Source organism: Ornithorhynchus anatinus, chromosome 8 (assembly GCF_004115215.2).
Source record: "Ornithorhynchus anatinus isolate Pmale09 chromosome 8, mOrnAna1.pri.v4, whole genome shotgun sequence".
NCBI lineage: Eukaryota > Metazoa > Chordata > Mammalia > Monotremata > Ornithorhynchidae > Ornithorhynchus > Ornithorhynchus anatinus.
The window spans coordinates 20,228,772-20,243,938 of NC_041735.1; the positions used below are offsets into that span (position 1 = coordinate 20,228,772).

General features: G+C 48.5%; 1 protein-coding gene across 2 annotated transcripts in view; it reads left to right on the forward strand.

The window, feature by feature from the left end:
- Positions 1-15,167, forward strand: part of ZNF512B (zinc finger protein 512B) — a 54,875-nt gene that overhangs the window by 24,561 nt on the left and 15,147 nt on the right. Inside the window, exons 3-11 of one of the 2 annotated variants that reach the window (XM_029070260.2) lie at positions 1,235-1,314; positions 2,260-2,388; positions 6,404-6,738; positions 6,914-7,161; positions 8,831-8,902; positions 10,154-10,288; positions 10,448-10,572; positions 14,448-14,540; positions 14,959-15,060. In XM_029070260.2, coding sequence (XP_028926093.1) covers positions 1,235-1,314; positions 2,260-2,388; positions 6,404-6,738; positions 6,914-7,161; positions 8,831-8,902; positions 10,154-10,288; positions 10,448-10,572; positions 14,448-14,540; positions 14,959-15,060 — 1,319 coding nt within the window. The remainder of the gene's footprint in view (positions 1-1,234; positions 1,315-2,259; positions 2,389-6,403; positions 6,739-6,913; positions 7,162-8,830; positions 8,903-10,153; positions 10,289-10,447; positions 10,573-14,447; positions 14,541-14,958; positions 15,061-15,167) is intronic. The other variant, XM_029070261.2, reaches the window with a different exon arrangement.

Consider the following 15,167-nt stretch of genomic DNA (forward strand, 5'->3'; position numbering starts at 1 on the left):
GCATCCATTGGAGGTTTTCAAAGGTGTGAAAGACTTGCGAAAACCGATGTTATAAAAAAATGACCCGGGTTGCAGAGTGAAGAATGGACTGGAGAGAGGAGAGACTGGAGGCATTAAGTAACAATAATAATAATAATTATTGTGGCATTTGTTAAGCACCAACTATATGCCATGCACTGTAGGAAGTGCTGGGTGGATATGAGCAAATCGGGTCAGGCACAGTTTTTGGCCCACATGGGGCTCACAATCTTAATCCCCATTTTAAAGCTGAGGTAGCCGAGGCCCAGAGAAGTGAAGTGACTTGCCCAGAGTCACACAGGAGACAAGTAGCAGAACCAGGATTAGAACCCAGGTCCTTCTCCCAGGCCCATCCTCTATCTACTAGGTCATACTGTAAGAGTTGGTTAATGGGATTATATGAATCAGGGTGTGGGAAGATTAACCAAGGAAGGCTTATTGGAAAAGCTGGGATTTTAGGAGGCCCTAAGCAACTAGTTTGGCCATCTTGACCAATGAAGGCAGGGTCCCGGCCCCTCCTGGGAATTGGGATAGAGAGGAAAGATGTAGAGAGTTAACCCTGCTGTGTAGTTGGATGCTCCTGGAGTCTGGGGGAGCAGAAAGCCCCTCAGAAAGTAATAGGACCACTAGACTGTAAGCTCCTTGTGGGCAGGGATCATGTCTACCACCTCTAAGTCAGTGCTCTGCACACAGTAAGCACTCAATAAGTACCACTGATTCATCGATCGAGCCCAGCACTGAGTTAGCAGTTTGGCCACGTAGGGACCAGGGTCAGCTCCCAGGCGAAAGAACTGTTGTACAAGAGAAGTAGTTTGGCTTAGTGGAAAGAACACGGGCTTGGGAGTCAGAGGATGTGGGTTCTAATCACAGCTCCATCACTTGTCTGCTGTGTGAATTTGGGCAAGCCACTTAACTTCTCTGTGCCTCAGTTACTGCATCTGTAAAATGGGGATTAAGAATGTGAGCCCCAAGTGGGACAACCTGATTACCTGATCCCAGCGCTTAGAAAAGTGCTTGGCACAAAATAAGCACTTAACAAATACCATTATGATTATTACAGGAATGGGATTAACAGCAGCCAAGGAGGAGGAGTTGGTGTCATGGTCAGTTGGCAGAATTGTGAGAGCCAGAGATAGACATCAACCAACAGCACTGAAGTGAACAGCCACACATAGCAGAGTCCTGATTTTTTTCTCTCTTTTTTCTGCTCTCCCAGGAAATGTGACCAGTGACAAAAGTGAAGGCAGAAAGAAAGGGCGGCCCAAAGCAGAAAACCAAGCGCTGAGAGACATTCCTGTAAGATGGACCAATTTCTCTTTCTATCTGTCTCTGTCTTTTTCAATAAAGCCAGTGAATAAGCATGTTGAAGAGGCCCTGGAGAAGATCCAGGTGGGGCCAGCAGACCAGATGTGTCTGACCAATACGAGGCATTTTGGTTTAGGAATCGGTTTGCTGAGACCAGCTTTTTGCTTTGAGCCACTCTGCTCCCTCCCCAGTTCTGAGTCCCCCATCTGGGGACCAAGCAAAGCCACAGTCACAAACATCCACCCTCACCCTCCTCACACACAGTTGGACAACTGCACAGCCCCAAAAGTAAGTACCGAAATACCCGCAAGGACAGAATTGGACTTTTTCCAACAGAAGCTACGGCTGCCTTTTACAAACCCTTGATTGAGCTACAGTCCAATTGACCCCCAAACTGAGTCCATAATAGCAATAATTATGGTCATTACTACTATAATTATCAAAAGTGTGAATCCCTGCCCTCAGCACTGAAGTAGGTATAAGAGAATCAGATCAGGCATGGCCTCTGACTCACACAGGGCTTCCAACTTAAGAAGTAAAGAGAACTTAAGCTTCCAACTTAAGAAGTAAAAAAAGAATCTTATCCCCATTTTGCAGATGAGGGAACTGAAGCTCAGAGAAGTCGAGTGACTTGCCCAAGGTCACCCAACAAGTCAGTGGCTGAGGCCATGCTCTTTCCACTAGTCCATACTACCTCCCCTGATTTTGCCCTGCTTGGAATTTTTAAAGAAAATTCCTCTTCCCATTTAAAGGGTTTTTCCTATTCTTCTCCATTATCACAGGGTTTTCCCAGTGTTATCTGCTTCCACTGCAGGACCTCCCCTGAAAAGTAGGTGAGCTGTAAGTGCATCTTTCAGATGGGAACACTGAGGCAGGATAGGATATGTGGGAGGAGTGGTTTATTCAACTAGATGCCTGCTTGTTTCCTCTTCCCAGCTTTCCCTGATGAACCAGTGGAAGGATGAGTTTAAAGCCCATTCGCGGGTGAAATGTCCGAATTCTGGGTGCTGGCTGGAGTTCCCCAGTATTTATGGGCTGAAGTACCACTACCAGCGCTGCCAAGGGGTAAGATGTTCCTGATCTTTTTTGTGTGTGTGTGTGTGTGTGTGTGTGTGTGTGTGTGTGTGTGTGTGTGTGTATCACAGGGATCCAACTCCCAGGGTTCAGGTTTCCCCATGCCTAGTGCATTTCTTCCTTCCAAAGTATCTCTTGTCCTAGGCAAGAAATGAGTTGTACACTTACCTGTCAGAGGATCAACTTTCACCTCTAGGAAGTTTCATTCATTCAGTCGTATTCATTGAGCACTTACTATGTGCAGAACACTTGGGAGAATACATTATAATTGTTATATTCCTTGCCTACAACGAGCTTTTGGTCTAAAACTTCTGAAGTTCGGTATTCAAACCCCTTCCTAACAAGCCATATAAGGATACTGCTACCCACTCCCCTATCTGCCCATGCATAGCCCACCCTCACTAGGTTCCACTGGAACCAAAATAAGCATGGAAGCCCAACCCTCCTGTCGACCGTGGCCCCATCTGGAGAGCAGGAGTAGCAGCAGAAACGAAACACCTGGGATGAAATGGGAAAGCGCCATCCAGGGAAAGGCGGGAACTCCCTGTCTGCCAGCCCCTTTTAGCTGTTCATCACCACCGGCCTGCAGGAGCACGGAGGGCTGGGTTAAGAGGGACAGGACCTTTAATTAATTTGCTCAAGTGAAGATCCAAACTGGAATCATTTCTAGAACTGATTTCTTCCAGGCTGATGTAGAACTATGTCTTTGGACCGGGTGAATGGAGTAAAATGCTTCTCATTCCTGTCATTCCCTGGGTCTAGAGAGGATAGAGGGGACAATACAGGAAAGGGAAAGTGTGCGGGTCAGTAACTGTTGTTTCCTGGGGTTTCTATGTGGAAGTTCTCTAGGCTGGGAGCTTATTGTGGGCAGGGAATGTGTCTACCAACTCTGTTGTATTGTACTCTCCCAAGTGCTTAGCACAGTTCTCTGTGTATAGTAAACGCTCAATAAATACTACTGATTGATTGGAAGCGACCATGGGGTTTGCTGAGTTAGGGACTTGTGCTTCAAGGTGGTTCTTCCCTATAAACGTCTCCCCACCATTCACCCACCTCCTCCTCGTCTAAACGTCCCCCCACCATTCACCTACCTCCTCCTCGTCCACCATGTTGAGTCTATCTGCCCAGGGTGTGTCTGACTCCTTTCTGGGAAGGGAGGATAGGGAGGGCAGAAGAAGGTGACCCCTTGAGGGAGAAAACCCTTGAAAAATAAGGAAAGGAGGAGAGACCTTTGGCCAAGCCCTCTTCCCAGTGGAAAGGAAAGAAAGAAAAGAAGGAAATATCAGAGTAACTGAATTTCTAAATCAGCTAAATTGATGGATGGAATTGAGGAAAAGGTGCTCAGAATTATGCAGAAGACAAGTCCTTCCATTCCCTGAGAAAGTTAAGTGTGTCCCTTCTACACACTGCATACATCCCAATTGTTTTTCTGGCAAGAGAATGTGTGTGTGCGTTTGTGTGTGTGTCCATCCCTGTCCCTCGATGCACACATGTATATTGCTGGATGTATGCATCTCCATGGGGCTCCCAGCAATTTATCACCCAGTGAGCAGCAATTTGCACTTCATTTTCCCTGAATAGCAGTAAACGCACAGGGAGTGGGGTTGGAAGCTGGAAGGCTACAGCTTTTCATGGGTTTTTTGGAAAAATTTCAGTTTGGATCTCAGAGATTTTCCCTATGGAACTCAGCAATGCGTTTATGACTGGGGGTGTATTTGTATGTGTCAGAGTGTGTTTGTGTGTACGTGGTATGAAGAAGTGTCTTTGCATCCAGGAATGTGCATCTCAGATTCTCTGTGGACTGTCCATGTGTGTCTCTGGTGGAGGAGTTGTCTCTTTGGGATATGCGTGTGTCTCTTGGGAGACTGTCTCTGTGGAATGTGTGTCTGTGAAGGATTGTGTATCCATCTCAGTGGAGAGATTGTTCTGTTTCTGTGGCAGCAAGAGAATGAGTGAGCGAGTCTGAGGCAGAGGATGAATGTGTGTCTCCAAGGGGAGGGGAGAGCATGTACATAACTGTAATTAGGGGACATGAGTATGTGCCTGAGTCAGCAGCATTGCATATGAGCCTCTGTGGTGGGGATGGGGTGTCTAGTTGGTGGGGATAAGTGTGTGTGTGTGTGTGTGTGTGTGTGTGTGTGTGTCTGGTGGGGATCTTGCCAGGGTCTCTGGGAGGAGTCCGGAAGGGGTGAGGTGAATGACTAGGGGGCATTTGTTGAGGTTCCCTGGAACTGTGTATATATGTGCGTGCCTGGTTCTGTTTGTGAATGTCTGTGTGTGTGTCTGTGTGTGTTTATGTTGAGACAGAAATCTGTATTAAATTACCAGGCCACAAAAGGAAATAGCTCTCCTGGATTATGTGATTTCACCTCTAAAGAAAACCACATTACCCACAAGCCCCTGGGGAAGGGGTGGGGAAAGAGCAGTGAATTGCTTATGTAATTGGGGCCTCTGGAGTGGATGGGTTTGATGCTTTGGATGGTAATGGGGAAGGAATCTCTTGGGCCACTTGTGTTGTGCTCCTAATCATGCAGACATGGGTATAATAAACTCTCTTTCACACTTGTGTATGATAGATGGCCAGTCTTGAGAAATCATACACTGTATAATAATAAACCTCCTAATCATTACACCCTTGTGTATCATAGTACTACTGACTATATTTTTTGTCTGTAATATATGAACAAATGTGAATATTTTGAATATGAGAGAGTGGACAAATACAATGAACAGGTATTATTTTATGTTTAATATTTGCATATTTGGTTATGTACAAGAAATGGTCCATTATAGATTCACGTATTCATATATGAGTACATATACTTGTGTGTGTGTGTGTGTGTGTGTCCGTCCGACTGCAAGAGTGAGGGCATATGCTACGTTTTGTTTGCTTATTTTTATTTTTCCTTGTGTAGTAGCCATTGGTATTCTGCACCATCCCTGGCAGGCTACATGCAAACTAAATTGTCCAGTTATAAAGGGAGTAAAACATTCATGAGGAGCAGTATTATCAACTTATTTGCAGGAATCTTTCTGTAAACAAAGACTGGTCCCTACCCCTCCCCTCGTTGACATTTTCTTCCATGTTATGGCACTGAATCTCAGTGTGGTTTTTCCAAAACTCCCCATTTTTCTGAGTTTGGGTATTTGTCTGCGAGCCAAGGCTATGAGCCCCTCTGACTCAATATCCCCCTTTGCCTGTAGAGGGGGGGTTTATGGAGCAGACCCTTGCCTTCAGTGAAGCCAAGTCCTCTGAACGAATCATTTCTGTGCCTGCCGCATCTAGCGGGTGGATGGCTGCCTCAGTGCAGGGAGAGGGGCTAGGTCCCAGAGGACTGTATACAGGGAGGAAGAGCCAGAATGCTGACAAACTGTCACCTCACCTGGTTCCCTTCTGTGACTCGGAATCCACCGTGGCTCTGTTCTGATCCAGAACTCCCTGGAGGATATTAGGTGATGGTCTGTGCCCATGGGAAATGGGCTCTCTGGACCTGAACTGAATGCTGGAGCCACCCAAACTTTTAGGGGCCTATTTGGCAATGGCCCTCCAGGGCCGTCCAGGTCGCAGTTTCACAGGCTGGGGATCCAGTCGGATTCAGGACCTTCTCCCTGGTCCATAGGGCTGAGGCTTAGCCCCCTGCTAGTAGGGTGAGGGGGGGAAGAGGCAGAAAGTCAACATGGACCTATGAGGGACAGAGGCCATATCCAACCTGATCACCCCAGTGCTGAATATAGTGTGGCACATAGTAAGTGCTTAACAAATACCTCCATTACTATTAATATTACCCAGTAGTTCTAGAGTCCAGGCTGACAAGGGTTGGCCCATATCCTTGGGCTCCTGACTGCAAGCGCAGACTCTCCCTTCACGGGGTGGACCTACCGGCTGCCCTGGTTCCAGCCGAGGCAGAGCAAGACCCTCCCATTTGCCATCCTCTTGGAGTTCTGAATGATATGGGGAGTGTGGACTGACACCCCAATGCACGTATAACACTTACCTGTCTTCTAGGGTGCAATCTCCGAGAGGCTGACGTACCCCTGCCCCTACTGTGAAGCCGCCTTCACCTCCAAGACCCAGCTGGAGAAACACCGGCTGTGGAACCACATGGATAGGCCTGTCCCAGCCAGCAAACCAGTCCCATCCAGTAAAGCAGTCCCTACCAGTAAACCAATCCCAACCAATAAATCAGGGACAATTAGCAAACCTGTACCAATGGGCAAACCCGTCCACCCTCCTAAACCACTATCAACCAGCAAGCCAGTACCAACTAGCAAACTGGTCTCACCGAACAAGACGGAGAACAGACTCCAGAAGACCGTTGGGAGGAGCAGTGGCAAGAAAAGGTACCAGCTCTAGCTGCTAGAGGCCCTTTCTTCGGCCCTGGGCACCCTAGGGAGGGGCTCTTCAGGCCTGCTGGTTTGGGAGGAGATGACTTATCCACAGTTTCCTTGCCCTGCTACCACCAGCTCAAACCTGAGGTCAGTGTGTGTGTGTGTGTGTGTGCTTTTCCCCCCCCAGAGCTGCTGAGAGCTCAGACTCCTCCCCCATCCACCCGAAGCAGGTGAAGCTGGAGAAGGCCGCTGCCCAGCACCCCGAGAATGGGGAATGTGCCATGGAGACGCGGGAACGCAAGGACTTCCAGCTGCCCGCAGCCGGGACCCTCGCAGCGGCAGTGCCCACCACCAAGCCCTCATGCTGCAAGGACTCCAGACAGGGTGGCGGTCAAGCGTCCTTCCCGGAGGAGGACCCCGAGCGGATGAAGCACAGTAAGAGTAGAGCCCAGGATGTGAGAGAGGGACTGAGACTGAGGTCTGGGGGAGAGGAGAAAGCTGGACCCTAGGCTCTGCTTCTAGCTCTACTCCAAAATCCACGGAGACTTTTTGGACAATCCTAGACCCACTGCCCCTGGCCCTGGCTCTGACCCTTTTCTTACCTGCCACCATGTGGGAGGCACCCTGGAGAAGTTGTAAAGAATTATGAGGATCCCAAATCCAAGGCTATGGAGGTAGACAAAATCCACATAGGGTAGAGTTTTGCCTTCAAGGTAGAGACCTGTTCGGAATGCAAGTCTTAAACTTGTGAACTGGGCTTGGAAAAGCCTGATCAGGCATGGGTCACTGACCTACTTCCTCCCGTGCCCTTGTTTTGGGGCATTTAGAACCCAAGAGGCCTGGGTCCTAGCTGATGAGACACAGCTACAGAAGCACTGTGTGTGCATTTTTGCTCAGTCCCAATTGTCCCCAGCAGGCTGTATATGTTGCAGCTTGTATCGTGCATGTGTAGAAGCACTCCCTCCAGGACCGGAAAGAAGGACTGGGGTCACCTTCCACTCCTAGCCAGACCCAGGCCAAGCCTGGTGATCACCATTATGGGGCTCAGTGGAGGCCAAACCTGGGGCCAAAGATGTTGACCCTAAGCTCCATCTGAATTAGTCTATCAGCCAACCATCTGTACTGAGTGCCCAGGGTGTAAAGAGAGACCACTGTACTAAATGCAATGGGGAGATGAAGATGAAGAACAAGACCTGAGCCTGTACTGGTGAGGCGCTCATGGTCTGATTGTGAGGTTCAGGACAGAGACAATTATTAGTGACGAGGCCAGATCAGGAGCCTCTCAGCTCCACCAAAAGTGAAGGGAGAAGGCAAATTCAACTTAGAAGAAACAAATACATCCCCTCCTCAGAGTCAAGCCATAAGGTAAAAGAGCTCAGCACTGGGTTTGGACCATCGTTATAGCCTTGAACTCAGGGCTGAGCCTTCCTGTGAGCCACTCAGCCTTCAGAATGCCCTGAACTCTTAGCAGCTGTAGAATCCACGAATGGACAAGTCCAAATTCTGTGGGACTTTCAAAGAGCTGTACCCTGTCAGACACTGGTCTCCCAAGAGAAGCCAGGGAAAAATGGCTTCTCTCTAGAACCCAGAAGTTCATCTAGAAAGGGTGGTGCTTGTGGCACGAAGGTCCACTCCTCAAGTCTCCCCATCCATGGCTGGTTAGGTTGGGAGCAGAGCCAGAGGGTGAATTTAGGACATCTGCCCCAGAGCTGAGCATGCACCTGCTTGCACCTCAACCTACATGAGGGGATTTGTGTCAGGAAAAGGGATCTCCCTTTTCCCCTCTCCCTGCCCTCCAACACACACACTTTGGGAACCCAGCCGAGGTCTCAACAAAATATTGAAGCTAGGGTGGAGGGTTCGATGGGTGGAGAAAAGTGGGGAAATGCAAAGGAGTGCTGGGCCTCTTCAGAGGCTCAACTAACAGGAGGGGCCGGATTGGTGAGTGCCTCCCAGCCTGGGGACCGGGGTCCCCCAAAAACGGGAACTCTTCACCCCCTGAACTGGCGGGGAGGAAGGAACTATCCTGGGCTGGGGGGCCCCAAACTTGCACTACGGTTATTTGACCAGAATTGTCCTTTCCGTTTTCTCTCTCTCGAGTCAGGAAGGAAACAGAAAACTCCTAAGAAGTTTACTGGGGAGCAGCCGTCAATCTCAGGGACGTTTGGGCTAAAAGGTAACAGGCCAGGGAGCTCTGTCCATGTAGCAACTCGGTTTTCCAGTGCAGGGGCGGGTGGGACCCGAACCCAGGGCACCCGGCCCCACTAGAATCCCTGTCGTTTCTCAGCAGCAAAAAGGGGTTCCATTCTCCATGCAGCAACTGCAGCTACTCTACCTGAGGACCCTTCCTTACTCAGGCTGGTGGCGTCTCGTATAGCACACCGACAGCTGAGACTCAGGCCCAGATGCAAGTCTCCCCGCGGTTGTCACCAAACTCTGGATGGGTCAGAGCACCGGACAGCAGTGGTTTTAGGTAGTTGTCCTGTGTGAACACTGCCCTTCAGCCCTTCACCAAAGTCCGTAGCCTAACGTCACTCAGAAAGGTGACTCCGGCACCGCCACTCCACCCCCTTATCCCCTGAGGCTGCATCTGTTCTATTGTACTCTCCCAGGTGCTTAGTACAGTTTCCTGCATGTAGCTCTCAATAATTACGAATTATTGATTGATCCCTTGGGGCAGATCAATGGACTGAACCGTCTAAGGAAGGCGGGTTCTTGCTAACCTCAATCTGATCATTTCTGCCCCCAAATCAAGAGGCACTCAGTAAATGCCACGGATTGATTGATTGATTGATGGATGGATGGATCAAGGCAGTGTGGGAAGGAAAGGGGCAGGGAAAAGCCTGATGCCTTTTGTGGGGTGATCTACCACTCTGTCTTACCTGTGACTTCCAGCTATCTGGTCAGCGATACTTGGAAATCATCTGAGCTTGGGCTGGCCCAGATACAGGTCAGCAATGTGGGCATTAAAGCCCCAGCCCACCTTGGGTTCTGGTGTTGCTTCTAAGCCAGGATGGACGCTCCTGTGGTACGATCAGTTGCTGTGTGGAGAGGAGCATTCGATCCACATTTCCTTGGGACCCCATGGTGAAGATGGGAATTGGCACCCCTTAGCGTGGCAAGTGAGAACAGGCCCAGTGCCTGAAATCAGTCCAAAGCTAAAAGAAGTCAGGTAGAGAGCAAGGATGAAGTTCAGTAAATACCTAAAATAACTGCTGCTGCTGCTGCTCACCACAGTCACAGGCTATTGGTCAGAACAGAAAGAAGCGAAAAGTGTTTGGCTGTGGTCTACCCAGCTGTTTCAGTGTCCCCGGTGTCAGGAGCCTTAGGCCAGGGCTTGCGGCCTCCAAGGACCCAGTCTCAGGCTCTGCAAGAGGAAGCCAGTGCGAAGGGTTGTTTTTTGTGAAAATCTCCTTCTCTGTCTTAGGTCTCGCTAAAGTGGAAGATAAAGCCAAAGCCCACCGAGCCAAGAAGTTGGAGGGAGTTTGCAGCACTGAGGATTCAAAGAAGAAACCTCAAGCGTCGAGTGTGAAAAGGGAAACTGCCACTTACCTCAGCACAGGTAAGCGCCAGATAGCCGCAGCTTCTGCGGCAGGGGCGGCTTGGAGCCGTGAGGCCGGAATCTGGTTCTCCTAAAGGCTGCCTGTTTTTCCCCTGAGGTAGTTTGTCCGAGCCTCCCAGGCCCCTGGCCGAATCTCTGCCCCTCCTTTCCCCCTCTCAGCAAGCCCAGAAGAGCAGTGGCAGCGCATCATCAGCGAGAAGGGGGAGGTCGCATGCCCTACTTGTGGAGTCGTCACCAGGAAGACCATCGTCGGGCTGAAGAAGCACATGGATGTCTGCCAGAAGGTAAAGACTAGCCCTCTGTGACCTCGAGTGAAGTGGGAAGAACTTATAGCGGACCGGGCCTTGGGTGTAGACCTAGAGAGATGATGGGGATGGGCAGATAGAAAGGGAAAAAGAGAGGAGTCACCTGAGGCCTGAGGAAAGGAGCCTGGAGCAGCAAGCCAAGTGACAGCGAGGTGTGTGCTGTTCTCCAAGTGAGTGCGAGAGGGAGAGAGAGAGAGAATGTATGTGTGGAGGAGTGGGGATTCCAGATTCACAGACAATGCTGCTGCAGCAGATAATAGAGGGAAAAGATAATTACAGTCCGCTCACCTTCCTCTTGGTCATCTCAGGCAGGGAGATCATGGATAATTGAAATCCGCTAATGATCCCCAAGACTCCTCTAGCCAATAGCTCCAACTTCCTCCCCAACCCAACTTTCCAGGGGCAAATAAGCAGCTAGAGTGACAGGTTTGAGGTTTCCTTCCATTCCCTGCCCTGTGGTACCCAGCGGAGGTACTAATTCATTGTGAAATGACAAATTGGTGGGCATGTTAGAGAAGGGAAATAAACAAGAGCCCAGATATTCCGAGAACTGCAGATTGACCCCTACGTATCTGAGAAATGGCTGAACATTGTCAACTTTCGAGCAAGACAAGTTTACATGCACATGAGCGGGGAGGGAGAGATTTACTAATTGTCATGCAGAATTAGATTTCTGTAGTTATCTCAAGCCAGGGTAGGGCTGAGGGCTGCAGAGAAGGGCATCTTGGTAGCCCAGGGGTCAGGGTGTGGGGAGTAAGAAGGGGAAAAAATTCATGTTCATCACATGTTCATGAGAACTGAAACAACCTGCATCAGACTAAGTGAAAAATCCCATTTCGAGATAGATTCATGATTCAACTTTAGACCAGGCCAGTTTGCCTGATGGCGAGGCCTCAGGATATTCAAACAGTAGCTTTTTCTACCTACCTAGCAATTCATTTACCTATCTAGGGCCTGATTCTCTTTAAAATGGCAATGAAAATTAGTATTCATCTTTGTTTAGTGTAATGAATGTGAGAGTCTTCAGTGATCACTCAACCCCTATTACACATTAGAGAATTCATACTGAATTGGAACCCTCTAAATTAATGTAGACATCACAGAATTCCTACTCAAAAGAGCATGGGCTGAGAGTCAGAAGACCCAGGCTTTAAACCCAATGGTGCTTTGTGACCTTGGGCAAGTCACTTAACCACTTTGAGCCCCAGTTTTCTCATCTGTAAAATGGAAATAAAATCCCTGCTTGCCTTTCCTCTGAAAGTTTGAGCCCTGTAGGTCAGAGACTTGTCTGAGCTGATTATTGTATATATACTTCAGTGCTTAGCACAGGGCTTAGAACTAGGGCTTAATAAATACCATATTAATTAAATAAATAAAGTGTCCTGGGCCTGAAGGAAGTCAGCTGGTAGATCCGAAGGAAACCAGCCAGAAGCCCCAAGTTCATAAACTCTGCCACTCCTTTATCAATCAAAAAATGCTATTTATTGAGCACGTACTCTGTGTAGAACACTGTACTAAGTTCTTGGGAGAATACAGTATAATGGAGTTGGTTGGCCCGATCCCTGCCCACAAGGATCTAAAAGTATTGGAAAAGTTTGCAATCTACTGGATTGAACAGTCAGCTCTGCCATATGGTGTGTTTTTGTGTGGTGTTCTGGGTAAAACAGCTGTGCCCATGCACATGGTGTCAAACACAAAGTGAATACTACAGTGAGAGTTTTCCTTAAAACTGTAGGAGACTGTATGAGGTTTTCACTGCTATGTGTGTGAGTGCATTTCTCCGCCCGGTAGATAGTGAAGAGGTGGGTATAGTCAGCATGACTGGGGCTACCATACTTTTCTTGGGCCGATGATAATCTCCCGAGACCCAAAGAGATTTTCATTTGCCTTCCAGGGCGGTTTAAAATGAGTTGTGCTCTGGCAGTGATTTCGGCAGTGAAAACCCTTGGATCAGGATTCCAAGGGGTACATTAAGCAGTTGCTGTCACCCCAGCACCTCATTCCCCCTGCACCACACATATAGGTCATTCCCCCATAATATTGTAAGCCCCTGAGGGTAGGGAGTGGACTTTTTACTTCTAGGCACTTCAGGAAAGCACTTAAGAATGTAGCTTGCACAGCAGTCATGGTCACTACGTGATTGTAAATGCCATTGATCCTAATAGCATGTCAGGTGTACTGTCACTTTAACTGATGGTCATCCTGGACAGGACCAGCTCTAGACCTTTTGGCTCCCTGGACCAAAGTCAGAGATGCTGAGGGCAGTTGAACCAAGCAGGAGAAGCAGAAGTCAGAGAGAAAAAGCATCCGAAACTGGATGCCATCTTCAGCAATTGCCTAGTTTGCACGGATGTAACCGATCCAAGGCTTCATCATTTTTCAGACTTTACAAGCACTTTGTTCCCCCATTAGCTCACTGCAAGTTGGCCCTGCTTTGCTTTGCCGCTGGATGGGAATAGCAACTGCATCAGGGAAAGTACCAGGTCATCGCAGTGTTCTCTTAAAGGCCAAAGACCCCTTTCCCCAAAGTCTCACAGCTCACCCACTCTTGGCTGCCTGCCTTCATGCTGTCCCAGAGTCACTGTAGCGGCTGGAAAACAAACCACATTACAGATGGAGCCCTTGGCAGGGGAGGAGAAAAATAGCAACTGCATCCACTGCCTCCCTGCTGCTTTCCTGAACATTCTGCTGAGACCCTGTCTTCCCTGTGACAATATAAGGATTCCCTTATAGTAATGTTAAAGGACCGAGCAGACACCAGGGGCTGGAATCTCTAACTCTAATCAGCAGGCAGTCCTGGTAGGTGTTCCTAGGCAATATTTGCATCCCCATGAGCCTGGAAAGGTCCCTCCCCTCTTGGCTATAGGCTCTTAGATATTTCAGAGATTGCTGGGGGCCTGCTTCCTCCATAGACATTTACTAGCACTAACTCACAGGATTTAAAATGAGTGTCTGGGGAGAACCAATCATTCAGTCAAAGCATCAAACACTGGTACTTACTGAGCACTTAGTGTGTGCAGGGCACTGTGCTAAGCACTTGGGAAAGTTCCATAGAGTACAGAAGAGGCGTTCACTGATTGATCGATTGACCGTCTGTATCAGCAACTGTTATTGAGCACCTACTGAATGTAGAGCACCGTATTGAGCGTTTGAGAAGCAAACTTAGGTTCCCTGATCTCGGAGTTTACAGTCAATCAATAATCGTCATTTAGTGCTTATTCTGTGCAGATCGCTATATTGAGCACTTGGGAAAATACAATTAGTTAGATTTGATATCTGCCCTCAAGGAATTTACAATCCAATGAAGGAAAAAGGCAGACATAAATTATTTATAAATAGTGGAATAAATAATGGCTATATATATATTCAGAAGTACTGATGGTGGATATAAATATGTAAATATTTAGAGAAGCTTTTGGATTGATGTGACTTGGGACCCCTATCTTTGAGGAGCTTATAATGCAATGGAAAGGCAAAAGAAGAGGAAACGTGTGAAATAGATTTTTAAAGACTGCAGTTAAACAATTGAATAAGTAATAGACATGTGCCTGAGTGCTAAGGAGGTTGGCAGAGCCAGAAAGATGGAGTATTTGTTAAGGAATGCTTCTTGGAGGAAGTGGGAATTTAGGAGGGGAGGGACGTGGAGCAAGAGGGAAAGGGCATTCTACGCCAAGGGAAAGGAGTGAGCAATGAATGAGTCAGAAATGGGAGAGCTGCAAGCTAGTTAGTTGGCTGTGGAGGAATGAAGAGTGGAAGCTGGCGGTAGTGGGGGGACAGATTAGGAGAGAATAGGTGACAGAGATAGGGCAGGGAATAAATTGGCTAGCACCCTGATGTCAGTGTGATTTACTCAGCTGCAGGACGCCCTAAAATGTCAGCACTGCAAAAAGCAATTCAAGTCCAAGGCTGGACTGAATTACCACACCATGGCGGAGCACGTCAACAAGGTATTGGACATCCACCTGCATGACCTTCCCTACCCCGCCTTGCCCCAAACAACCCTATTTCCAGTGGGTGGGAGAGGCCAGCAAATAAAGTGAAAGTTCCCATTTTGATTCTTGCCTCAGTGAACTGGTGGCTTAGGTTAATGACCCAGGGGATCTGGGGGAGGGAGGAGGATCTGAGATCTCTGGAGGGTTCTTACAAAGAGAGGGTGATGACGAGCTGTCATTACTGAGATGTTCACACACACACACACACACATATATATATATATATATATATATATATATATATGTGTGTATATCCCCTACCTCTGCTGTGAATGGAATAAGGAGAAATGAACTGAAATGGCCGCCGGGGAGGTGGAAATCCTCTCTGGGCCAACCAGTCCCCACGGGGCACTGACTCTGACCATGGTTCCAGGCCGTGACCACCGTGGAGACCTCCGAGCTGGATGAGCAGGAGGAGCGGGAGAGGCTAAGGAAAGTTCTGAAGCAGATGGGGAAACTGAAGTGCCCCAATGAGGTAAGGGAGCCCTGCGTCTGGCGACTAGTTAGAATAATAACTGTGGTATTTATTAAGCACTCACTATGTGCCCAGCACTGTACCAAAGTACTGGAGTAGATACCCTG